General features: G+C 44.3%; 1 protein-coding gene across 1 annotated transcript in view; it reads left to right on the top strand.

Annotated features, from left to right (window-relative positions):
- Positions 1–1,179: 1,179 nt before the first annotated feature.
- Positions 1,180–26,283, top strand: part of MAP2K1 (mitogen-activated protein kinase kinase 1) — a 77,556-nt gene continuing 52,452 nt past the window's right edge. Inside the window, exon 1 of the mRNA XM_039219173.1 lies at positions 1,180–1,696. Within this exon, the coding sequence (XP_039075104.1) occupies positions 1,617–1,696 (80 nt within the window). The 5' untranslated portion in view covers positions 1,180–1,616. The remainder of the gene's footprint in view (positions 1,697–26,283) is intronic.

Below are 26,283 nucleotides of genomic sequence, written 5' to 3'. Positions count from 1 at the left end.
GTGGCTCAGTCGGTTGAGTCTGACTTTGGCTCAGGTCATGATCTCACGGTTTGTGGGTTTAAGCCCCCCGTTGGACTCTGTGCTGACAGCTCAGAGCCTGGAGCCTGCTTCAGATTCTGTGTCTCCCTTTCTCTCTGACCCTCCCCTGCTCCCTCTCAGTCTGTCTCTCTCTCAAAAATAAATAAAAACACTAAAAAATTAAAAAATTTAAATGTTCTTAATTTATATCCATAATAAAAATTCAAACACTATCAAGGGCTACAAAATGAAACTGGTTTAAAGGATTTAATTGGTTTAAAAGGTTAAGATTTTTTTTAACTTTTATTTTTAGTTTTTTATTTATTTCTGAGAGAGTGAGAGAGAGGAACAGCGTGAGCAGGGGAGGCTCATAGAGAGAGAGGGAGATACAGAATCGAAGCAGGTTCCAGGCTCTGAGACGACAGCACAGAGCGCTATGCGGGACTGGAACCCATGGACAGCGAGGTTATGGCTTGGGCTGAAGTCAGATGCTTAACCGACTGAATCACCCAGGTGCCCCTAAAGGATTTTTTTTTAAGAGTAGGGGGTGGGTGGGTGGGGGCTCAAGGCTTTAAAAAATTACCAATCTGCTCTCAAAACCGGTTGCCCCAGTTACAATCTCATCAGTATTGAGTACCCACCTCCCTGCAACCTCATCAGTCTCTGAGTACTGCAAATTACAATTTTATATAAATCTATATATCTATTTGTCAGTTTGCAAGAAGCAAGGAGTCTTTTGGCAAGTTTTCTATTTCCCCACGCTTTCTCTCCTGTAGAAAAGAGAAGAGGTCTTTTTCCTTATTCACTTTATTATTTCACCTCCTCCAAAGTGCACGGCCCCAGGGGGGCGCTCCAGCAGAGAAGACCCCCTCGGACCCGGCGGGGTGAAGCCCACCTCGCTGTTAGCTCCAGGAACCAGGACCCACGACCTCCTTTCCCGGTAGGCCCACCTGAGTGCCGCGTGGCAGCAGAGGGCGCTGTGGAGCCAGCGCTGGACCCCGCCCCCAGGGCAGCGCGCCGCGCCCCCGTGACGTATTTCCGCGTCATCTGCCGCCGAGGCGTGCTTCCATTGGCTGTCGGCGCGGCAATAGGGGCGGAGCCGAGTGGGGTGTGTGGGAAACGTAGCAGGCCCGGTGGAGGGGCGAGGCTTCCCCCTTCCCCGCCCCTCCTCCGCCCTGCATTCTCTCCCTGGGACGGCTGCGCGGAGCGGCTTGGAGCGCGAAGCCGGCGGTGGCTGTACTTTCCGGGCTGAAGCTGGAGCGGGGCTGTGGCGGTGTCTATCCAGCCCTAGGCACCGGTTGACTGAGGGAAAGAGGGAGCGAATCCCGCGCTGCCGCGCTGCGCAGGCGGGGAAGCCTTTCGATTTCTTGCGCGCCAAGCCGAGCCCAGGGCAAGTGGGGCGGGGGTCCCCCGAGACCGCCAGCGGCCCCTTGGCGCTGAACAGACCACGCGGGGCGCGCCCCCCGAAGGCTGCCCCCGGGCCCGTGGCTTCGACTTGACCCTGCACGGCGGGCGTGGGGCAGCGCAGAGGGAGGAAGCAAGAGAGGCCCCCCCCCGCCTCCTCCCCTCGGAGTTAGAAGCGCCTTGCCGGGTCCAGAATGCCCAAGAAGAAGCCGACGCCCATCCAGCTGAACCCGGCCCCCGACGGCTCCGCGGTTAACGGGACCAGCTCGGCGGAGTAAGTCCGGGGTGGGCGGCGAGCGCCGGGCCGGGCTGCGGAGGCCCCTGCTGGGGTGTAGGAGCCGAGTTTGGTTTGCGCGGCGCGCGGGGCTCAGCTCGGGTTCGTCACGTACGTCTCGGGCTGGCAGGGGCGAGGAACTCCTGGCCGCCGAGGTATCGGTGACTAAGCACAGACTGTGCTCCTGACTCAGACCAGTCGGTGGACCCAGGGTGTCCCGATTTTTCTCCTTTGTCGACCCTCGCAGTTATCCTTGGCCCCTGGCCATTCACTCCCCCCCTTCTCCCATCCCCAACATGAAGACTGCCTGATCCTCCGCCCTTCCCCAGCTGTTTCCCCCAAATCCTGGTCTGCGCAGAGGAGAAGGGAGCAGATGTCCTGGAAAGAATTAAGATCGCTTCTGTGTCTTTGAGGCCGGCTTAGGGTATGAAGTGTGGACTTGGGACTGGTGAGCAGTGTCCTCACCTTTGTGCTTGACACCTGTGGGTTTGGAGTGGCTCGCTGCGGCTGCTGCTCGCTGGCTAGCGGGGGCGTGTGTACACCAATGTTCCTGTGGCTTTTCCTTTCCCTACTTCGAGGGTTCCGGGTCCTTGGCCTTCTTCCTGGAAACTATCTTGTCTTCAAGGGAGCTGCTTTGCTCTTCGTCTGATCATTCATTCATTCATTCATTCATCATTCAGAAATGCTCCTCACCAGTGACTCTTCTAGCTTTCTGTGCTTTACCTTGAGCCCCAAACTCCTGACCTGAGATAGGAACACCCTAAGCCAGGAAAACCACACACAAGGTGCTCTATCCCTGCGGCTTCCAATGTTGCTCCCAAGCCAGCACTTTATCTCATTAAACAATGATGAGGCTGTGTCATCAGGTGTTTCTAAACTCCCACAACTGTGTTGCATCCTGAGTGAGGGACAGGACTGAGGGAGAGAGCCACGACTAGCTGGAGAATTAACCGGAAAATATTTGGTGCTTAATCTTTTATCTGCACGCTGGAGATGTATGGAAGCCAGCTGATGAAATAATGGAGTAGGCCTGAACCTTCTGCCCTTTGGTGATTTCTATAACCTTCCTTTCTCTCTTTAGATTTTAATAGCCTGGGGACCTGCTGGGTTGGTGACTTTGTCCATCCCTTTTAATGATCTCAGGGCCAGTGGTCGACCTGTGATGTGAACTCAGCCGGCTTCCTCAGACCTGATTCCCACAAACCCCCTTCAGTACTGTAATGCTGGGGCGCCTGGGTGGCTTAGTCCATTAAGCCTCCTACTTTTGATTTTGGCTCAGGTCATGATCCCAGGGTCATGGGATGGAGCCCCACCCTGAGCTCTGCACTGAGCGTGGAGCCTGCTTCAGATATTGCCTCCCTTTCTCTTTCTCCCCTTCCCTCCCCTCCCCTCCTCCTGCCCCTTCCCTGCTAGTGCTTTCTCTCCCAGAAAAATGCCCTAATGTCTATTTTGCATATTATTGATGTGTATAGGTCAGTTTGTTTGCAGATATTTATTCAGACTTTACAGGATTTTATCCGCTGAGAAAAAACTGGAAGCATTGCAGCACAGGGCAGGGCAAGTTTTGACCACAGTGGCTGGTTGAATGTTGTGGCCTGACCATCCTGCTCCTATTTGATTTGGAAATGGGTACTGAGTGGAAGTATCTGTTGTCATTCTGTTGTTAATTGTGACACCACAGCTGTATTCCTGCCAGGGGGAGGAATCTCACTAAAAGCAAATACAAGGAGGAAAAGCATAAACTACCCTGGAGCTGGTGGCAGAAAAATTTGGTAGGACTGGGAGATTCTTAGCAGCAGTTAAGAGGTTGGACTCTGAGGCTAGGGTTGAAGCCTTGGCTGTGTTACTCTGTGGTTTTCTGACCTGGGGCACGTCTTTCAGTCTCCCTAATGCTTAGTTTTACTTTTCTCTTCTGCAGAAAATGGAGCTAATGGATAGAACCTACCTAGGGTCATTGTGAAGATTCGGGGAGCTAATGATACCTAGTAAACCTTCCATAAATGTTAGCTGCTGCTGGTATCTGCCTTACTGGGTGAATGTTGAAAAAGCTGTAGGAAACTAGAAGGTAATTTCCATTCGTGGTGGTGGATATGTATGTTAAGGTGCCTTCGCTTCTGGATAAAGGACTCTCCCAGTGATCGCTTCAGTTTTGTGCCATCTGCATGTACCTCCATGACTCATTGCTGTGTTACAATAGGAGGCATCTTTGTGTAGGCTGCCTGAGACAAACAGGGACTGTTCCCCTACACTTCCTGGCACTAATGGGAGGAAAGCTGTACGCATCTTCATTTTTCACCTTTGAGAGTATTTCTCAAGCAAGGCTGCTGTTCTCGTGATTTCTGTGACTAGACCAGGGCCCAGTTCTGAACGTGATCATGTCCACTGACATTAAGGATCTCTTGGTGCTAAATTGGCCAGGTTGCTTCTCCTCTGTAGTTCCTTGGCACTTAGGCATTTACCTCTCACTTAGCACTTAAACCCTTCAGACCAAGTGGGTTATGTGGGACCTGAAGCTTATGCAAGTTGTGGGGGTCCTTGAAGAAAAAGAGCTCAAAAATACCTCTTTTGCGAGTTTTGCAAAACTGGGCATACTGCAAGGGGGCTAAGTGTTAGCATGAAATAAATTGGAAATAAGATAGTATCATTCCTATTTAAAATGTTTTCATGGTTCCATTGCAGTTAGGATGAAATCCAGACTTCTTTTGGGCTGTAAGACCTGAGTGATTTGTCCACTGGGGCCCCCCCACCCCCTTCTCTTTAACCACATTTCCTGCTGCTCCTTTCTTCCACTGTGCTAGTCCTCTTTCACTTCCTCCTTGGGATGGTCTGTATTCCCTCCAGGCCCTTGTACATGCTGCTCCCTTTGCCTAGAATGAATCATCCCTTCCTCTTCCCAAGCTAGGAAGGAAGCAATAATCATCTCTGCCTTAGTGTCATTTCCTCAGAGGTGTTCCCAGACCACCTAAAGGAGGTCACTTTCCCATGTCACCAGTTTTTTTTTTTTTTTTTTTAAGACAGGACCCTCAAAAGAGTGCCTGTCTTTTTTTTCAAGTAGGTACCACGCCCAGTGTGGGGCCCAAACTCATACTGGACCCTGAGAAGAAGAGTTGAATACTCCCTTGTCTGAGCCACCTAGGTTCCCATCACCTGATTGTTTTTTTAATGATATTTGTTCACTGTCTGTAATTTTTTTACTAGGATATTTTAAACGTCTCTCTTCTGTACACCCATCAACTATAAGGTTAGGGCAGCCTTTTTCTGACTCATCGCTCTGTAAGTAGTACATGGAATACAGTAGCTAGCACATAAGAAGTGCAAAAATGTTTGAGTAAATCACTGGGTGACTTAAATTTCTAATATTTGTATAGTGTGTTTAACCTTTTTATACTTTTCCGTTTTTTCTTTTATCTTCCCCTTTGTGGTATTTCCCCCTCTCCATTTCCTTTTCTTTCACAGGTACCCACTCACCCACTCTACAGTATTTAAATTAAATGCATGGTCGTATAGTTCCGCCCTTTGTTGGGTATGTGTACCTTTGGGAGGTAGATGGCATTGTTTTGTGTGTTTCTGTGCATAGAGGGCTAAATGCGACTGTGTCGTTATTCGGTCTTAAAAAGAGATCCTATCATTTGTGACAATGTGGATGAGCCTGGAAGATGTTATACTATATGAAATAAGCCAGACACACACACACAAAAATACTGCATGATCTCATTTACATGTGGAATCTAAAAAAAAGTAGAAGCAGAGAGTAGATCAGGGGTGGGGAGGTGAGGGTGCTGTTAACGATGTTGCAGTTAAGGGCCACCTGGGTGGCTCTGTCAGTTGTGTCCAACTCGACTCTTGATTTTGGCTGGGGTCATGAGCCCAGGGTCTTGGGATCAAGCCTTGCATTAGAGATTTTCTCTTTCATTGGCTCGTGTGCTTGTACTCTCTCTCTCTCTCAAAAAAAAAAAAAAGGAAAAAGAAAAGTTGCAGTTAATGTAGTATGAATAAAGCGTAAAGATGTAGTGTACAGCATGATGACGATAGTTAATACTGTATTGAATACTGGAAATTTGCTAAGATAGTAGATTTCAGGTGGTCTCAGACCCATAAAAGAATGGTAACCATGTAAGGAAGTGGATATATTTGTTAATTAGCTTCACTGTAATAATCATTTCCCTATATGTATGTCAAATCATCATGTTGTACACTCTAAATATATTCAGGTTTTGTAAAAATCACTATTGTGATGTAAATATGACTCAGTTGGGATAGATTAGGTTATGCCGAGGTAACAAGGAACTAACAAATCTTGTAGTTTAACACAACGTGCATGTCAGTGGGAGTCTCTGTCACCGGCTTCCATCAGGGATCCAGGCTTATGGAGGCACCATCTCTGAAATAAGCTCACATGAGAAGGGCATCTGGTGAACCACGTTCTGTCTCCTAAATTTTCTGTCCAGAAGCTACACGTCACTTCCCCATTTCATTGGCCAAAGCAAGTCACATGGCCATGCTGGCCTTCAAAGGGAGGGGGGCTTCTTGGAAGGAAGAAAATGAGGAATATGTGACCAGAAACAGTGACCACCCCTAACTTTTATTCTGGTTTGTCTGACTTTTTTTTTTTTTTTAACCAGATACCTTGTTTCTGACTTCTATTCATGATGCAGCATGATACTGTTGATTGTTTCTTGTGGCTGCAGAGCAGTCCTGTGCATGCACCACGTTGTACTTATCATCCTGCATTGATTCCTCTTTTGACAGCTTGGTTTTCCACCTCTGGCTGCGTTGAACAGTGTGGTCATGACCATCCTTGTGCATATCTCCTTTTGGACGCTTGTGAGATTTCCCTGTGGAATGTACTCAGAAATGGCATTGCTCGGGGTACACTGGGTCTTCTTCCATGATGAGGCACATACTTAATCTCTTTCTTTGCTTTGTAAAGGACACTTTTCATCCATGAGAAGTTTGAGCCTTGAGAAGAAATTGCAGCACGGGGCATTTCCCCAAAACCTAACATTTTCATTGACTGCAGGCAAGTCCTTTGTAGTTCCAGACTTTTTTTTTTTTTTTTAAGTCTATTTATTTATTTTGAGAGAGAGAGAGAGAGAGAGAGAAAGAAAGAAAGGAGAGAATCCCAAGCAGGCTTTACGCTGTTAGCACAGAGCCAGATGAAGGGCTCAAACTCACAAATCGAACCATGAGATCATGATATGAGCCGAAATCAAGAGATGGACTCTTAACTGACTTGAGCTACCCAGGTAGGTGCCCCTGTACTTCCTGACTTTTAGTTTCCTTATCTGTTCAGTGGAGTTGATAATGGCTTACAGAATCTTTACCTTAAAGGCCTACAAAGGCTCCACCTTATCAGGTCCTTTGTTTTTTTCCACTGCCCCCTCTACGCGTGCACCCCAGCCCACTGTTCTCTATGTTGTCCCCCAGTGGGTTGGTCATATTCCCATCTACCTGGAATGCTCTTCTCCTAAAAATGCACACTTGATGCTCTTTCTTATTTCCTTCAGATTTCTGTACAAATGTCTCTGCACAGAGGTCATCCTTGATCACTCTGTCTAATCTGTAATGCAGCACTCCCTGTCATTCTCTACCCCTTTATTCTTGCCCGGTTTTTCTTCAAAGCACTTACAAATAACATTACACTGTGTATGATTATGTGCTCCCCCACCTCACTATTTGTAAGCTTCATGAAGGTGGGGACTTGGCCGTGTTCCTTGCTCAGTGAGTAGAACGGTGACTGGTATTCAGTAGCAATCTAGTGATGACATGAAGCATGCCTACCTTGAAGGATTGTTGTGAAGATTATACAAGGTAACACATATAATAGTGCTTTGAAGGCCATGAGGTGCTGAGTAAACAGGCATTGCTTGGCCCTGGTGGTGTCCACAGATTTTGGCTTTTGAACTATTTCACCGTAACCTTAAAACACTCAGACTTACTTAATTATTGCATTCACAGCATAACCCATAGCATCAACCCTTCTGCCAGGTTTGTAAGGGACACACATCCATGAAAATGTGAAGGCCCTTCAGGATGGGTACAGAAAGGTGAAGACAGGTTGATGTGATTTTCGGGGGTCTCTTATGGCCTTTTCTGGGACTCATTTTGTAGTCGTGAACTTGGATGTGTCTACTGCTTTTATGTCGCAATAACTAATACTGGTGCTGTCATTTGAGAAGAGCTTCAGGTGAGTGGTAAGGCCAGCCGAAGCCCATGTTCTTGGGAAGAACGCCCTCTGCTGTTGTTGCAGCACTTACAGAAAGGGCGGAGAGTCATAAACGTGACTTCATCCATGGCCAGGAGCTGTGTGGGGCCCTTGTTTGGTCATAAACATTTAGAATATTCTACTTTCACTTCTTCATCTTTGCAAGAAAGGGAGAGGATACTTTAGTAGAGTAGCTGTTGGCCTTGCCTTACCCAGATAGCTTGATTTTTCTCTTTTTTCCAGTTCATCTGTTGGTTCCACACTGACTGACCCCTTTACTGGCCTCCCTTTGTTCCAGTGTACTGCTTCCTACCTCTGTCTGGTCTTCCTCACATGGTTTCCTTTGTCTGGAATGCCTTCCTCTGCTTTCCTACATGATTTTATTTTTTTGTATGTGTCCCCACACTTTAGTTTCTGTGAGGGCAGGCACCCTGACTTTCTTGTATACCTCTATTTCCTTGGCATATAGCAGGCTGTCTGGAATGAATGAATGCTGCCCATCTTTCAAGACCTCTCCTGTGTAGTGTTTTCTGAGTAACTCCATGCTGTTTTAGGACTTGGCTTCAAGCCTTACTTATACCACTTCTTAATTGTTGATCTCAGCCATGTCATTTAACCTCCCTGAGCCTCCGTTTTCCTTACTAGTAAAGTGAGGATGATAATATAACAAACCTGTGAGGGAAGGTGAGCAGGTGAGCATCATCTGAAGTAAAGTATATGAAAGCACTTTATGATTACTGGAATGCTGTTCAAAGGGGAAGTGTTGTTAATGATGCCATTTTGATTTTTTTCCTCCTCAGAAAGCTGTTCTCTTTTGGCCTTAAATACCAGATTACAAATGTTGGTAAATCATTTTGATTTGGACATATTATATACTGCTTGTCTTAAAATCTAAGCCAAACCACGGGGCACCTGGGTGGCTCTGTCGATTGAGTGTCTGACTTTGGCTCAGGTCATGATCTCACGGTTTGTGGGTTCAAGACCTGTGTCGGGCTCTGTGCTGAATGCTTGCTTGGATCCTGGAGCCTGTTTCAGATTCTGTGTCTCCCTTTCTCGCTGCCCCTCCCCATTTGCACTCTATCTCTCTCAAAAATAAATAAATGTTAAAAAAATATTTTAAAATCGGAGCCAAACCTGTATCTAATCAAGTCTGGAGACCCAACTTCCTCTTTACAACAAATGCAGGGACAGAGGAACAAGGTAAATGACACCAGGAGGAAACAATCAGACAAACTCAGGATGTGGAACATTCTCTGTGACAACTGACCCAGTTTCCTTAGAAAGTCAGTGTCACAGTCAAAAGTCAGGGAGGAGGGGAGTGGCATGCTTCTAGAATGATGGACTAAGGAGACATGCCACCCAACTGTAATCCATGAACTTTGGGTGGATACTGATTCAAAAATGAAATAGCTATAAAATGCATTCTTGGGACAATCTGGGAAATTTGAATAGAGAATTATCAATTTTTTAGATGTAATGTATTAGGATTATGTAGGAGAAAGTTATTATTCATAGGTGATGCATGAAACTTCCTTGAAATGGTTCAGGAAAGGGACGCGTGATTGGGTCATTCCATTAACGTCGGACTTCACTTCAGGTCATGATCTCAAGATTCATGGGTTTGAGCCTTAGGTTGGTCTCCAGGTTGACAGGAGCCTGCTTCAGATTCTGTATGTCACTCACTCTCTCACTACCTGCCCCTCCCTCACTTGTGCTCTTCCTCTCTCTCAAAAATAAACATTAAAAAAAAAAGAGAAAGAAATGGTTCAGGAAAAAAATACACACACACATAGTAGATGAAGCAAATGAGGCAAAATGTTCACAGTTCTTTAGTTGGTTAGTTTATGAATTTCACTGTTGTTTCCATTTTTCTGTATGTTTGGAAAAATTCATAATAAGTAATTTAAAAGTACCCAAAGGACAAAATTCATCCTGAGTCTTAATGCCCCTTTTAATGTTAACTCACATTTTCTCTTTTGCCTTTAGTACTTCTGGTCTATATTGTATAATAAACATCACATTAAATGCAATATCATTTTAAAATCATGTTTCCTTATTCACTAAGTGTTCCTTCTATGTCTTTTTTCCCTCAGTTTGATTAGGGACCATACCTTTTTGGACCCTTGGGTCTATAACACTGTTGATACAGTAAATCATTGGTAGATTGGACAAAACCAAAATAATGTTTAAACAAAGAAACCAACAACAGAAAACCTTGCTAACTTTCATTTGTATGTATGAATTGGTGATATTTCCGCCGCCTCCCCAGGAAGCACAGGTCAAACAGTGGTGAATGTTTATGACATGTTGAGAAAACAAACGCAGAGAACCCACAGGCTGGGCAGAAAGTTAGGTTGAGCCTGAGGAGAAAGCTTAAGGTCCCAATTTTGTCTATGTTGTTTTCTTCCAGAAGCTGCCAATTTTGAAGAATCATATTACTGTCTTACTGCCTCTTGTGTTTTTAGTTCATGTCCTGTGTCCTGGTTCTGTTGCCTGAAATCCCATGAGAGCCGTTCGGAGGCTCCTGTACCTGTTTGCTAAGTTAACTCCTCCCAGGATGAATGGTGTTTTGTTTTAAAATAGCAGGTGTTCTCTGGATCCCGGTACAGGGCAGACTGGAAAAGTTGATTCTGCCTCAGATTTCTCAGTGTAGCTCCCGGGGGTGTCCTGCTTTGATGTCAGCACAGGAGTCAGGTTAAGAAGAGGTTATGCAGGGGTTAAGAAAAAGTGGACAAGGGTAGTGTGACCTCTTTCCCCCCACCCCCTTCTTTGAATTATTTGCCTGCTTAAGCAGAACTTTTTTTTAAACATTTGAATGTAACAACACCCTTTAAAGAAGGAAACTACAGGCATTAAATTTTCCAGTGTTAACTCAGGTTATTCGGTTATTTACACGGTTGTGATCAGTGGATGCGTCCTCCTCACCCCCCTCAGTTTTACACGTGGACAGAATCCTCTTGCTGGTCATTTATTTTTGGCTGAAGAGTAGAATTTGATAGGGTCTAGCTTTACAGATGATACGTTGTTGATTATTTAGGTGGTTTCCAGATTTTTTTGTGCACTGATGGTCTTGTAAGTGCTTTGAACAGTTTGTTCTGCTTTTAGATTAATTCACACCAAATCACAGGCGATGAACCATGTTACCGCTGTTGTTATATATTTAGAGAATAGATTCCAAAAAAAGATGGAACCAATTATATTTCAACTGTTTCCCCAAACCGAAGGTTTTTTTGGGGGGGGGGGTTATTGTTGTTAATTTTAGTGATTTTTGATAGTTTAATAGGCGGTAAAAGGCTCCTTTGAAGGTCAGTCTGCTTTATTTTAGATGCTAGCCAGGCTGTATTTTTGAAGTGGGATTATTTCCTGTATTTCATCAATTCTATTTAGGCTATTATTTATTGAATGGTTCATGTAATTCGCTATGCTGGAAGCTGTAGGTAGTTGAGTAAGATTGCCTTTGCCTCCAGGGATTCGAAAATCTTGTAGGAGGAGAGGGAGAGGTTGCAGGGGCACAAGAGGAAGGAAACAAACGGCTGCAAACTAAGAAAAGTGCCCTGATGTACAAAGAAAGTACTGTCAGAGCTCACTGAGAAGAGGAAGATGTCACATCCAGTGGGGGAGATTAGGAGAGCCTTCACGGAAGAGATGACATTTGAGCTGGGTCTTGAAGGATGGCTAGGATTTCCATGGGAATGGAGGGGGGGAGGGCATGGCAGGAAGAGCCGCTCCACATAAGTGGGAAAGCCTGGGATGCCTGGAGGCGCCGGCAAGGAGTGGAGTGTGCTGGGTGCATAGGCGCGGGTCGTGGGCGATGAAGCTGGAAAGGTAGGTGGGCTGCTTTTATAGTACCAGCTGGACATTTTGAAAGGTGGCATGCAAACTTTTCTTCTCTGATGATTTTTTGATAGATGCGTCTACACTGATGATTTTTTGATAGATGCGTCTACACAGTGTTTATGTTGCTTTGTATTTAGTTTATTCATGTCTTTTCGTTGATCTATACACAGTTACTTGTCTTGTGGTTTGTTGAGGTCAGTGTGCTTTGTATTTTAAAGTTTTATCAGTTACATGGCTACCACGTTGTCCCACTGCACTGTTTTCCTTTTATGTTGTGTTAAGAAAACGTTTTTGGTTTTTTTGGTCTTAAAAAACATGTCTTTTGTATAGGATAGCCTACTTTTTTTTTGTATTTAGACATGACTCCTCACAACTTAGCAAGAGTATGTGACTTCTTTTTCTTAATACCCTTTTCTTTTTTATATGGTTAATTCTGACCCATCTGGGATTTATTAATGTGTTTGGTGTGAGGAATGGACCTAATTGTTTTCCAGAGTGAGTTCCAGTATCTTAGTAGAGTTTATTAAATTTATCTACCTATCTGTTGTAGTTTCCGGTTTACTTTTATTGGGTCTTTACAGTATTTTGATTTACTTCTAAAATTTCCTTGGAACTCTTACGTAGTTTTGATAGTCTTTTTTTTTCTAATTTGGTAGGGTTAATGGAAAATTAAAAAAAATTTTTTTTCATGCCCAGTGTGTGGCTGGAACTCAAAACCTTGGATCAACAGTCACATGCTCTACCGACTGAGCTAGCCAGGTGCCCCTAATGAAAACTTTAAAAACTTTCATGGTGTACCTCTCCATTTATTAATGTTTCCTCTTCTGTGGTGTTAGTTTCTTCTTAAGAATTCTGTTGTGTCCTGAGTAAATGTTTCAGAGAGTTAACATTTTGTTGCCATTGTGATTGGACATTATTAAATTTAAATTTGCCATCTTCGCTGTGGTTTGATTTGTATGAATTGTTTATATCCAGCTTTGTTCACTATAATACGTTAAAAACATTTTTTAACGTTTATTCGTTTTTTGAGGGAGAGCAAGCAGAGGAGGGGCAGAGAGAGAGGTAGACACAGAATCCGAGGCAGGATCCAGGCTCTGAGCTGTCAGCACAGAGCCCAAAGTGGGGCTCGAACTCACAAACCCCAGGATCATGACCTGAGCTGAAGTTAGCTGCTTAACCAACTGAGCCACCCAGGCGGCCCGTATGTCTAGTAACTTTTTGATTGAATATAAATGCATTTCTAGATTTACTAGTTTCATCTTCAAAACATAACTTATTTTTTCCTCTGGACGCCTCTATATAATTAAAAAAATTTTTTTAATGTTTTATTTATTTCTGAGAGAGAGAGGGAGAGACAGCGTGAGCCGGGGAGGGTCAGAGAAAGAGAGGGAGGTAGAATCCGAAGCAGGCTCCAGGCTCTGAGCTAGCTGTCAGCACAGAGCCAGACACGGGGCTCGAACCCACGAACCCTGAAATCATGACCTGAGCCGAAGTTGGACGCTTAACTGACTGAGCCACCCAGTGGACACCTGGACACCTTTATATTTTATATCTTGCATCACTCTCAAAAGCAGTTCTTGTGTTCCAGGGGAATACTATTAAGTATAACGGCCTAAGGACCTTCTGGGCTAGGAACATTTCTGCTGTTTCCAAAGAGCCATGAAAATAAGAAGCAGCTGCCTAGTTTTATAGAAGCTGAGCTTGTTCGGGGTGGATGGGACCTTCCAGATCCTCTAGCCTCCTCCCTGTGTCTGTGAGATGAAACCAGACCCAGAGAGGAGAAGGAACTTGCTGAGAGTTCACGCAGCTGGAGTGGAGGAGGTGGTTTTCAGACTGAGATTTTCTTATGGTGTATATATTACATGTGTTCACTTGGGATACTTGGTTGGAAAATTTTCTAGGTTTATCCAACACCAAATTTTGGTAACGTTTTCTGGTATCATAAAATTTTGTTTTTAAACTAATCTGAATTTTTTCCAATAATCTAAAGTTCTTGAACAGGCACCCCTCTAATTCACCATTCTCTTAGGTGTTTGAAGAGGGAATAAGGAAATGAGGGGAGGAAAGGGTATTTTAGTCCAGGATCCTTGGTAGGAGGGCCTATTTTTAAGCTTCATAATGTCAGTTTTAAAAGCAGTGGTTTTCAAAATAACCACAGACAAAAGTCCCCTTGAAATGGATGCCTTTCTGGAATTGACCTATTTTGAGTTTAACTGTTACCACGAAAGGTTCAGAGTCTCAAATGCTCTTAAGTGCATTTACTTCTCAGACAAAGTTGAACAGTAAGTTGAGTGAGTGATCTACGTGGGTTCCAGATTCAGGTTAAGTGTAGAAATATGGGAAGTTGTGAGAAGACTGGACTCGCTGGTCATATTGTACTTAGAGGTTTGTCTGGATCCAGGCTAATTTTATTCCTTTATTGAGTTTTAACTTTCATTTCCAGGTTAGTTTTAAAAAACTAGACCTTCACCACATTTGAGATTAAAGTTATTTGCCTGATTTGATTTCAGACTATCCTTCAGTAAACAGTCCTTGAAGAATGGCCTGTCTGGGGAGGCCTCAGAAGTTAGCAAGAATTCCAAGCTGACTGTAAACCTTTTGTCTAATGGCTTACTCAAATCCAGATTGAAATCCTACTGGAATGTCAGCCTGTATTTCAGCTTCTTCACTGCAGCCCCCAACAGGAAGAAGACAGCAGCTTAACATTCCAATAATTATTATTAATAGAAAATTTAGGGGTGCCTGGGTGGCTCAGTCAATTAAGCCTCTGATTCTTGATTTTGGCTCAGGTCATCATCTTGTGACGTGAGTGTTCGAGCCCCCTGTCAGGCTCTATGCTGAGAGTGGAGCCTGCTTGGGGTACTCTCTTGCCCTCACCCTCTTCCCATCTCCTGCTTGTGCTCCCTCGCTCTCTTTCAAAATAAATAAAAAAAAGAAGAAAAGTTATCCTACTTTTCTTAGCTATTTATTTATGACCACTGTAAGACTTGGTCTTTGGAGCTGTGGAAAGGTTCCATTTACCAGAAGGTGGAGCAGTGGAACACTTGGACCAGGATTTTAACACATTGTATTAATTTGGGTAGAGACTGGGGTGCCTGGCTGGTTCAGTTGGTAAAGCAGGTGACTCTTGATCTCCAGGTTGTAGGCTCGAGTCCCACGTTGGGTGTAGAGATTACTTAAAATCTTAAAACATTTTTAGATGGGGACTGCAACAATTTTTATTTTATTGGAACACTCCTTCTAAAACCTAGTCTCTTTTGCCTTGTTTTATTTTGGTAACTAAACTAATGCTTGGTTAGCCATAAGTGTAGCTTGTTGCATTTCTATTTCTGCGTATTCTGAATCACTGAGCAATTACAAAATGAAAGGTTATCCTCAAGCGTTTCCAAATAAAGAAGCCATGAAATATTAGGGGAAGTCAAGGGGAGAGTTCAGGAGGGAAGTACCAGAAACCACCAACAGGTGTTCTGGTTGCAGTGAACAGAGTGTCAGCTTGGTATGCAGTCGTGGGGAAGAGTTGTGTGAATTCCTGAATGTTGGTGTGAGGTGGAGGGGACACAGGGTAAGAGGAAGTCAGCAGTTCCGGAGGCGCAGAGGACTTGGCTTCCTAGCTCTCCCACAGCTGAGGACCCGAATCAATTCCGGAGCAGGCTGCATTCTTGAAAGCCAGGGGCTGCATCTGTAGGAGCACAGCTGTTAATCAGTTGGGTAATAATTAAGTACCCACCCTTGATCAGGACGGGACAGATGAAGTCAGAAGACCTGAAATTGTATCCCTGAAGGACATGGTAACTGGAAAAATAACTGCCATTTATTGAGAGCCTGTCTGTTCTATTTACGTGCATTATCTTGAATTCGCACTAAAATTCTGCAAGAATTTGCAAGGTGCTAATATTCTGCTGTATAAATAAGGAGAATGAAGTCCAAGGAAATTAATTTGCAGAAGGTTGCACAGCTAGAAAGTGGTGGGACTAAGTTTAGAACCCAGGTCTGGCCTACTGACATCCATGTTTTTTCCACACAGGGGTCCAAAGATTATGTAAAAGACTAGAGGTCTTTGAAAAAAAAATTTTTTTTTAAATAAGCTCTGTGCCCAGTATGGTGCTTGAACTCGAAACCCTGAGATCGAGTTGCATGCTCTACCGACTGAGCCACCCAGGCGCCCCCAGTTTTACCATTTTAATAATTTATTTTTGCCCCTTATTTTGTGAAGGAGAAAATGAAGGGCAAAGGAAGAAGTAACCTGTTCAGTGTCCTAGGTCTGGTTAATCTAGTTGCCTGGGAGCTTTCCACTGGTCCACACTCTCCTTTAAAAACCATTAACAGTGGCACCTGGGTGGCTCAGTGGGTTGAGCGTCCGACTTCTGCTCAGGTCGTGATCTCGGGGTTCGTGAGTTTGAGCCCTGAATCTGGCCCGCTGCGTGGAGCTGGCTTCATATCCTTTGTCCCCATTCCTTCTCCTCTCCTCACGTTCTCTTTCTCAAAAATAAATAAACATTAAAAATACCCCAAACACAATTAATAGACTGGAGATGTGCAAGAAGAGTGTCTGCCCTACTCTCCCAGCCTTGCCTGGTCTTGAAACTAGGTTCTTTCTCCCAGAGTGCAGCTCTGTGTTTTCCTAAGTTCGAAGGGCATGCTGGGATTGGTTGCTCCTAGGAAAACGAGAGACCTTTGTTGGAAAGAATTCCATGCTTGATGTATGAAACAGCACTTTGATCCCCCCTGGTTGGTTCTCTGCCTTCCTACTGCTTTTTAAATTGAACTTGCAGCTGCTAGCCATTTGTCTTCCAGTCAAGGCCAACTTCAAAACAGTTCAAATGACAGAGGTATGTATACTTTGAATAGAAGCAGCTGCTTGTTATCTGCTGTTGATTCGAATGGCTTTTGTGTTAGGGTCAGATAGTTTAGATTATGACTGAAATTACAATAGATTTCGAACTTGTGTGTTAAGATTCAGATATATTAACGTTCATTTAACTGATACATATAACTTACCTAATACATAGCAGGCACTGAGCTGAGGAATGGATGAAATGGACTTCTGCTAAAAATTGACACAGATGCCAACGTTATGGGACAGTCTAATACATTTTAAATTCTTGTCTGAATTTTATTACCGGCATTTGCCATCATATATTTACCTATTTAGTCCTACAATTCAGCAAAAGCTCCAGTTTGGACCGTTGCTTTGAAGTAAAGTGAAGAATCATGTGCAAATGTCCTTTTAGTAGATGCTATTAAAGACATTTAAATTCTGCACTCCAGTGTCTAAATGACAGCCTAAAGTGTATGTGTGTGTGTTTGGGGGGTGTGCACGTGGGAGCAAAAAGGAGGCATTGTACCGGGGTAATATTTTTAGGAAGCCTAAATGTGATATTTGATTTCAGTATGACACAGTCATTGGTTTAAAAGTTATCTTTTAGAAACAAATTAGAGTTTGGGTTTTTTCCCCCAAAAGAAATGGTAAAGTCACATGCATGAGATTAAAAACAGAAGCTGAAATGATGGCAAGGTACCCAGAAAAGTGCCTGTCTTTTCTGAGTGCAAAGGCAGAGGTGGAGAGGACATTAAAGATGGTGGAGACAGCTGGAAGGGGTCCTGGGGAGCCTTGACCTCTGGTCTTTCTCTAACTGCCTGAGGTCGTGTGCTGGTGGTGTTGGGGGGAGGATGTGGGCAGAGCACCCAGTCAACTCCTTATATTGTTTTATAGAGTAGGCTCGAATTTCCAAAAGGTTGGGAATGGGTTTACCTGAGGGTTTTGGAGTCGACAGGCCCAGATTCAGGGTGGTCTGAGGAGGACATTCTGTTCCGCTCTGGGAGTTTTGGATGCTAACCGTACAGAAAGAGCCCAACTTCCCAGTCAGGTTTTAAATAATTGTTTCTACCTGTACAAGTGTTTGATTTGAATCCAGAAATTAACCCTTTTTCCAGAGGGGTCTGAAAGTCTGTAGGCTTCAGAATCCTCAGGCTGCACTGCGTTTGAATAACTGCCTTGTGTAGAGGGAAAGTGAGATCTCAGCTCCTTCCCCGGTACAGCTGTTAAGTCCCCACGTGACCACCCTGTGTTTGCTTCTCTGCAAAGTGGGGTGATGGTATTGCCTTCCTACCTTTCAGGGTTTATATAATAAGCTCCACATAATCGTACAGGTTACCACTGAGCACACGTGCAAGCTCACAGTAGGTATTAGGTAGATTACATTTTATTTTTGAAAAGAATCTGTTGCAGTCCTCCCTTTTGGCAGATAAAGAATCCAGGACTCCAAAGAATGGTTATAGGGTTGTCACACAGTAGGCTTTGCTGTGAATGTGACTTAAAAAAATCCCCTTTTTTTAAAAAACGGTTTATTTTTCAGAGAGAGAGAGAGAGAGAGAGAGGCTGAGAGAGAGAGACTGAGTGCGAGTGGGGGAGGGGCAGGGACAGAGGGAGACACAGAATCCAAAGCAGGCTTCAGGCTCCGAGCTGTCAGGACAGATCCCGATGCAGGGCTTGAACTCACGAACCAGGGGTTCATGACCTGGGCCAAAGTCAGACGCTTAACTGACTGAGCCGTACGTGTGTCCCGAATGTGACTTTTGAATTAACATGGCCTGTAGACCGTGTCATACGGGGAAAGGTTTTGGAGCAGACAGATGTGGATTTGAATCCTGACCTAGCCTCTTACTCCTTTGAGTGATCTTGTGCAAATTCTTTCACATCCTTGAGTCTGTTTGCACATCTGTAAAACAGGCATAATGATAACACCTACCCAATATAAAGGATTCATAGACACTCTGTGTGTAAACTGCTTTTTATGATTAATAAGACTCATGCTGAGGTCTAAGGCTAGATTCCCTGCCAGGGTGCCTTATTCTCTATCAGGTGAGAAAGTTTTCACCTCCCAAAACACTTGCCATGATAGGATTCTTCAGCTGTTCTTTTTTTTTTTTTAAATGTTTTATTTATTTCTAGGAGAGAGAGAGAGACAGCGTGAGCAGGGGAGGGTCAGAGAGAGAGGGAGTCACAGACTGAAACAGGCTCCAGGCTCTGAGCTGGCAGTCAGCACAGAGCCCAACGCGGGGCTCGAACCCACGAACCGCGAGATCATGACCTAAGCGAAAGTCGGACGCTTAACCGACTAAGCCACCCAGGCGCCCCTCTTCAGCTGTTCTTTATCTAGACAGATAGAATAGAAACAGTGCTGGCATACTTGCAGTTTGGGGGCATGTGCAGGAAGCAAAGGAAGTATTTTCAGTGATACGGGAAGCTGCAAAACGTGCCTAGGAAACAACTGCCACACAGCACATCCTAGTATGGACTCCTCCCACCTTCTCTAAGGACCACCATCTATATGATGGCGACCACCCAGGAAGTTGGCTCTCTTCTCCCAAGAGCTTAAAGACGATTTCCTGGTGGGTGCCTTGGTGGCTCAGTCAGTTAAGTGTCCGGCTTCAGCTCAGGTCATGATCTCATGGTCTGAGTTGGAGCCTGCTTCCAATTCTGTGTCTCCCTCTCTCTCAGCCCCTCCCCCACTCATGGCTCTGTCTCTCTTTCTCTCAAAAGTAAATAAACACTAAAAAAAAAAAAAGGATTTTCTGGGCTGTGTGTGTGTGTGTGTGTGTGTGTGTGTGAGAGAGAGAGAGAGCGCGCGCGTGAACAAGCGAGCATAGGGAGGGGTAGGCCCTGACATAAAGGGAAGGTAACACTTTGTTCTTTAAGCCAGATGTTTTGGGGTTGGGGGTGGGGATCTGCTCTGGGTGGGCTTGAGTTCCACTTTTTGTGTGGTTCATCCAGACGTCTTCCCCGTCTGGCGTTTGCTCAGACTGCCTTCTGGGGATTCCCTTCTCCACCTTTCAATCCATGTTGGAATCTCAGTCTTGTGTCAAAGCTCAACTTGTAGGTCTCCTTTTGTGTAAATCTGTCACAGGCTTGGCCTCCACCTCCTCTCCAGGCAGTGGTCATTTTTCCACCTTCCAGGCTGCTCTGTGTCTATCTCATCATGCTTCAGTTGTTTGTGTAAAGCCTGTCCAGTTGGACTGAAATTTGGGAAACCTGGGCCTGGGTGTTTTCATCTTTATCTCCAGTGCATTAGCATATTCTCTAGCATCTGGTTGGGTGACATTTTGATGAATGACTAAGTCCTGACATGGCAGTAAAGGCAGAGGGCAAAAGACACATCTCTCACAAGGTCAAGGCTCTGCTAATCCCTCCAAAGTCTGACTTTGACTTATTTTGATTATTTTCAGTTTAATATTTTGGCATAAGAGGGTCACAGTGTTGGTGATAATCACAGCATTTGTTCTGTGAGGCTTTGTATACTCTTGGTTGTTTTTTTGTGTTTGTGTGTGTGTGTGTGTTTTTAATTTATTTCTGAGAGAGAGAGAGTGTGAGAAGGGAAGGGTCAGAGAGAGAGAGGGAGACACAGAATCGGAAGCAGCTCCAGGCTCTGAACTAGCTGTCAGCACAGAGCTCGATGCGGGGTTCGAACCCACGAACCATGAGATCATGACCTGAGCCGAAGTCGGACGCCTAACCGACTGAGCCACCCCGGTGCCCCTGTTTTGTTTTTAAGTAATTTGTGTCCAATGTGGGCCTTAACTCATGACCCCAGGATCAAGAACCTCATACTCTGCCAACTGAGTCAGCCAGGTGCCCCTACTCCTCATTGTTTTTACATCTATGTGTTTCCACATTCAACTACATGAGGCATGTGGGTTGTGTGTTATCTTTACTAAACAGATAGGAAACTGATCCTGGTTAAGGGTGTTGTTTGTGTCACGCCACCATTTAAGAGTGCTTTTAGTCCTCTATACTGCCTTTTTAGCCAACATCCCCTTCCTTGCCCAGGGGGGAATCATTTGGGAAGCATATGCTGATGGTGACATTTTTCCTATTCTTTCTTTTTTTTTTTTTAATGTTTATTTATTTATTTTTGAGGTAGGGAGGGAGACAGAGCCTCCACACTGTCAGCACACAGCTTAATGGCGGGGCTCAAACTGAGATGATGACCTGAGCCGAAATCAAGAGTCGGAGGCTTAACCGACTGAGGCACCCAGGCGCTCCAACGTCTTCCTTGTTCTATGGTGTTCCTTCAACCCCCATGCCTGGCATAGAAAAAGGCTCAGGGAATGTTTGGGGCCGGATGGATCAGTGAGCCTCCCTTACATGTGAGCTGAACACTTATCCCCAGCAAATGTTGGGCTCCTTGATGGATATATGACATTGGTGGCTGAATATACATGGCACCTGTGGCTTTTCACACTCTCCCCCCACGCCTCTCCAGGGACTGGGATAGGACAGATGGTCATAGACACAGGATTCTCAGCTCTGCATCCTTTCTGCTAATCACATTTGGGGGAAAAGTTAAGTTTGTGCAGTAATACAATTTCAGTAACACAGTTTCATACTGCCGGTGAGTTGTTTAACACTCTCTGGATAAATCACACTTCAGAACTCGTTTGGGAACAGTTTAGTTTTATTGTAGGTGGCTGTGATTCCAGCCCACCAGGCCCTTCCACCCCCCTAATAAATCTAAGCTGATAAGGTGAATGCAGCACTAAGCCAGGCTTTTTCTGGACTCAGGATAGCATTACATTATATTAATCGTCCTTTTCACCCCCAGCACCTTTCATTCTTTGTCCCCTGAGGATAGCCACTTGTCTGTCCTTAAATGTTAGAGATGGAAAAGAACTTTATAGTTCACCCTCCTGGATGTATGATGAAGGGATTGAGGTCCAGAGAGGCCAGGTGGCTTATGGCTAGTGAGTGACAGCCTGAATTGAGATCTGGACCCCCGACTTTTCTATGGGGCAGGGCTCTTGTTTTCTTCCCTGCCCCAATGCCCACCCTTTGATTCTGTTTTATAGTCAGGGGAGAGTCTATATATTCAGTTTAAATTGAATAAAGGTGACCAGTTCACTGTTAAATGCTCCCAGCATAGAGTGGATTCATTTCCTGTCAACCCTCAGAGCCTCCCTTGCCATATCTTTGGCAAGGGCCATTAAAGTCTTGACAGATGTCTGTATAGTCAACTGCAGCCTAGGGGTAACCTTGTGTGGGTTTGACTGATAGGATTTAACTTTTAGGAAGAAAAAGGAGAGGTGATAAGAGTATGTAAAGAGAGAGAGGGGGGAAAAACTGTTAAATTCTCTTAACGGTATACCTGTTGGCTCTTTGGCTCCAAAAATCACCATATTTTGATGTTTCAGAAGTGGCAGACAAGACACAGAATCCAAAAACTGCTGAAAGATTATTAAAATATATTAAAGGTCCAAGCTTGGAGCTTGAAAAAAATACTTCTCATTTGTCATGGAAGCTTCAGTGTTCTATGTTCTCCTGCTAATGGACTTGGGGAGTCTTGGGACCTCAGCAGCTGGTGTGCCATCGACTGTTCTCTGGTCCTCTCCTGTCTGGGGTGGGCATACTCTTGTCTAAGTGGGAACTTACAGGAGGGACACATGGCTGGCCAGGCAGTGGGGCCCATTCAACCTGTACTGGGGTGATGTATGCAGCAGGATGCCAAGTGTAGCACAGCAGAAGATAATTTTTCTCTATACAGGATCTTACATGTAGTAGGTCATTAGTGTTTATTGATTTCTTGGTTTAAAAAAATGTACATCTTCCTCTTCTTTCTTGACTATAAAGGACAAGGGGATAAGAGGGAGCTAGTTATGCCCTGTTCTCTTCTGTGACCAGCCTCCCCACAGTTACAAACTCTTTCTGGCACTTCGTTGGCACTCTTGCTCTGTGTTATAGGATTGATCCCTGGAGGCAGACAGCTGAGGTTGGAGTCCTCCATCTCTGAACACTTAGGTCAATTGGAATTCTTAATGTCTGTTATTCCTGGCTTCCTCATTAGTAAGCTAAGTATGGGGGTGATAATACTGCCTAACTTGTAGGATTGTTGTGAGGATTAAATGTCAGGTGTTGGGTGTTATCCTAACTCTGTAAAATGTTACCTGGGTACATTTCCTTTGGGGTTTCTCTGTCAAGTTTATTGCCAACACTGGGGAGTCTACCCTCTCCTTTAAGGCTGAAGTCTGATATTATCTTGTCCACAAAACTTTGCCTGGTCTTCCTTAGGAAAAGTTCTGGTGGGGCTCTCCATGAACTTCATGGAGATAGTTCAGTCTTGATGCTCTATCTCTAGCCCAGGCCTGGCATGTAGTCAATGGTCTGTAAGTGTGGAATGAATGAATGTTGGTGTTAGCTTACAGAGCCCATGTGGGACAGGAGATTTGCTTCATTGGGTTTTCACTGATATCGAATACATTATTATGTGCATTCAGTTTCTTGATAGCTCTTCTTGAATCATTTCTTCCTTTTGTTCTTTTTGATTGGTTAAACAAAGCTGGATTCGTTGGGAGCCCCCAAGTGGGGCCAAGAGATGTGGCTCTTACCGGGCCCTATTGTAGGTCAAATGCTAATTTAATTCAGTGCATGGCACAAAGGCAATGGTAGTATTATATGATCAAATGGGTTCTAGTTACTCTACTGTAAATGACTGTGGTGAGTGGGCATGTCATAAATCTACTAGTGGTTTGGGGGCCTGAAGGAGTTAAAGCTCCTCTCAGAATAGCCCGAGCAGCTCCTAGGAAGTAGCTTCCGAGGCAGGATGTGGCTAGCCAGTGGGTAAATGAGCGCCATCTCCTTTGGAAGAAAAGGAAGTGGGTGGGGAGAAGTGAAGAGGAAGAGCTTGGTATCTTTTTATCTCCTGCTGTAAGTGCATGCTTCTCTTTGAATGCCACACACAGCCTGCAGAATCTTACCCAAAGCAACCAGGGTCCAAAGGATGCTCAATGATGCGTGTTTTCTTATTTTTGTCCCACAATACCTCAAATTTAATATGCACTGGAGTGTTGTCCTAGTAGGTTTTGTTTTCTAATCTTAATCTTTGGTGTATTATTTAATGCTCTTTGCGGATTCCAGTAATGTTAAATGTCAACCATGGTCATGCTCATCTGACCAAGAATTAATTAATTAATTCTTTGTCTTTATTCTTAAGTAATCTACACCCACCGTGGGGCTCAAACTTATAACCATGAGATCAAGAGTTGTGTGTTCCACCGTCTGAGCCAGCCAGACGCCCCTAACCAATAATAATTTCAAAAAAAGTTTTTTGTTTTAGAAAAGTCTCTTTGATGTGTTTACTTATTTATCTGTTTCAGAACACATTCTCACACATTGTCCAGGTGCTCATGACAGCCCCTTGTGATACACGACGAGAGTGTGCTTCCATTTCGAGGTTCAAGGTTACATGGCCCCGTTACCTACAATGTTGACAGAAGGTCTAGATTTCCTGACTTCCAAGTTCAAGATTGTTTCCATAATCTTGGTACCTTTTGTTAGAAGCACGGTTTATACATTAGAGGCAAATTATTGATGGTGCAATTTTGCAAATAAAGAGAGCCCTCTGGGATTCAGTGATGTATATGTGAAATGAAATAGGTGAACTGAACTTGGTGAGCTTCAAGCATCACTGGAAAAGCAGCCATCACTTCTGTATGTATTGCATAGATAATAATGCACATCAGTGTTGGGTTTAGGAATTGGATCCAGAGCTATGGATTGGTGTGTGAGAAATACTGTCAAAGGCTTTTCTGAGCCAGTCTTTGGACCAGGGTAATGAGAGTTTAATTGTCTGGAAGAGAAGTTCCCTGTGGAGTTCCATGGATTTGGAAGGCTGAGCTCAGTAGCTTTTAGACTTCAGATTTCCACATATTCTTTGTCTCAAGGAAGTTAGTATATCTCTTGAGGTTTGTAGCTCTTGATTCCATTTCTGTGAATGTTCCAAATTAGAATTTTTGCGCTTATTTATATATCTATTTTGCATATGAACATTATGGGCAATTTGATCCCAGAACCACATACTTAAATTGCATAGTTAAGTTCTGATTATTTTGCATGTATTTTAGATATTTAAATATAAAAAAGCATTTTAATGGCATTAAAAATTTTTTTAATTAAGAAGTTAAAAAAAATCTTCTGGCATTTTTTGGAAGCTAAGATGTCAGGTGGCTCTTTGTGGAACCCTAAACATCCTGAGGCATTCCAGGCTGGTGTGCCAGGACCATCTTTTTTTTTCTTTTTTTTTTTTTTTTTAGTTCAGATTAAAATTTTTTTTCTTGAGGTATAATTGACGTATAAGTGTGCTGATTTGATACATTTATGTATTGCAATATGATTACCACCATAGCTGTAGTTAGCATCTCTATGGTGTCACATAATTATTTCTTTTTTGTGGTGGGAACATTTAAGATCTCATCTCTTAGCAGCTTTGCTAATACAGTTTTGTTAACTGTAATCACTGTACTGTGTATTAGGTCTCTAGGACGTATTCATCATCTACTGCAAGTTTGTACCCTGTGACCAACATTTCCCTAGTACCCCTTCCGCTTTCTCTCTCTTTTTTTAAAATACTTACTTTTTGAGAGACGGAGAGTGAGCAGGGGAGGGCAGAGAGAGAGGGAGACACAGAATCCGAGGCAGTCTCCAGGCTCCGAGCTATCAGCACAGAGCCCAATGTGGGGCTCGAATTCACGAGCTGTGAGATCATGACCTGAGCTGAAGCCGGACACTTAACCTACTGAGCCACCCAGGTGCCCCCCTTCTTCTTTGTCAGACCTAATTCTTTAGCATGGTGTGCTGTGCCCTTCATGGTCTAGCTCCAGCTTACCACCCCGCCCAGTGTGTCTACCCTCTGGCCACTTGGAACTGCTTGTAACTTTCAGTGCCTTTTTATTCATGCTGAAGCCCCAAGCCTGGGGTGCTTTTTCCCTTGCTGCAAAAACTTGAGTTCTCCTTCAGGACTAAATTTGGGCATTATGTTTTCTGACCTCCTCTTTCCCTTCCTCATCTCAGATGGAATTGGAAGTCCTACCTCTGTTCTCATAGCCCCCTGTGCTCAGCTCACTTTCAGCATTACGATCTACCTTACTCATTGCTGTGCTTGTTAGTATCCTTCCCTGTGTTTGGCTTGCACTGTGATACCTGTCTCATTCTTTCTTTCATCTCTGCATCCTTATCTCCTCATCTCTTTCTTGCACACACACACACACACACACACCCACCCACCCACCCTCCCTGGTGAGGGCAGGGACCCGGTCTTCCTCATCTGTACCTTCTTACCATTTAGCACAGATTATGCCTGTCACACAGTGGGTGCTCAGTGATAAATCTGCATTGCATTTTCACAGCTGTGGGCATAAATGGGTATCAGCCAGATGTCCACTCAACTTCCTGGTCCCCTGTCCTCTAGATTGGAGCGGTCCTGCAGGTTTCCATTCTCATGGTCACTTTTGCTTCTGTAGGACCCATGTTTCCCTTTCTGTGTTTTTTGTTTTTTTTTTTCTTTCTTTTTCCTCTGTGTTGAATCACCTTGGAATTTGGCCCTTCCCCCTGATTTTCACCTAACAACAATAAGAATGAAATGCACAAAAAGCTCTTTTCGTGCATGGCAGATTGGACGGAAGGTCTGAGGTAGGGAGGGTTTGTTAAATTATAGCAATAAAGACAGCTTAAAATATAGTGGCATAAGGTATCTTTGGTCTTAAATGACCTTTGCCC

This window comes from Hyaena hyaena, unplaced genomic scaffold (assembly GCF_003009895.1).
Source record: "Hyaena hyaena isolate Hyena2069 unplaced genomic scaffold, ASM300989v1 scaffold_15, whole genome shotgun sequence".
NCBI classification, from domain to species: domain Eukaryota; kingdom Metazoa; phylum Chordata; class Mammalia; order Carnivora; family Hyaenidae; genus Hyaena; species Hyaena hyaena.
The sequence above is the reverse complement of the archived record's forward strand: the minus strand, read 5'-3'. Positions and strand labels throughout refer to the sequence as shown.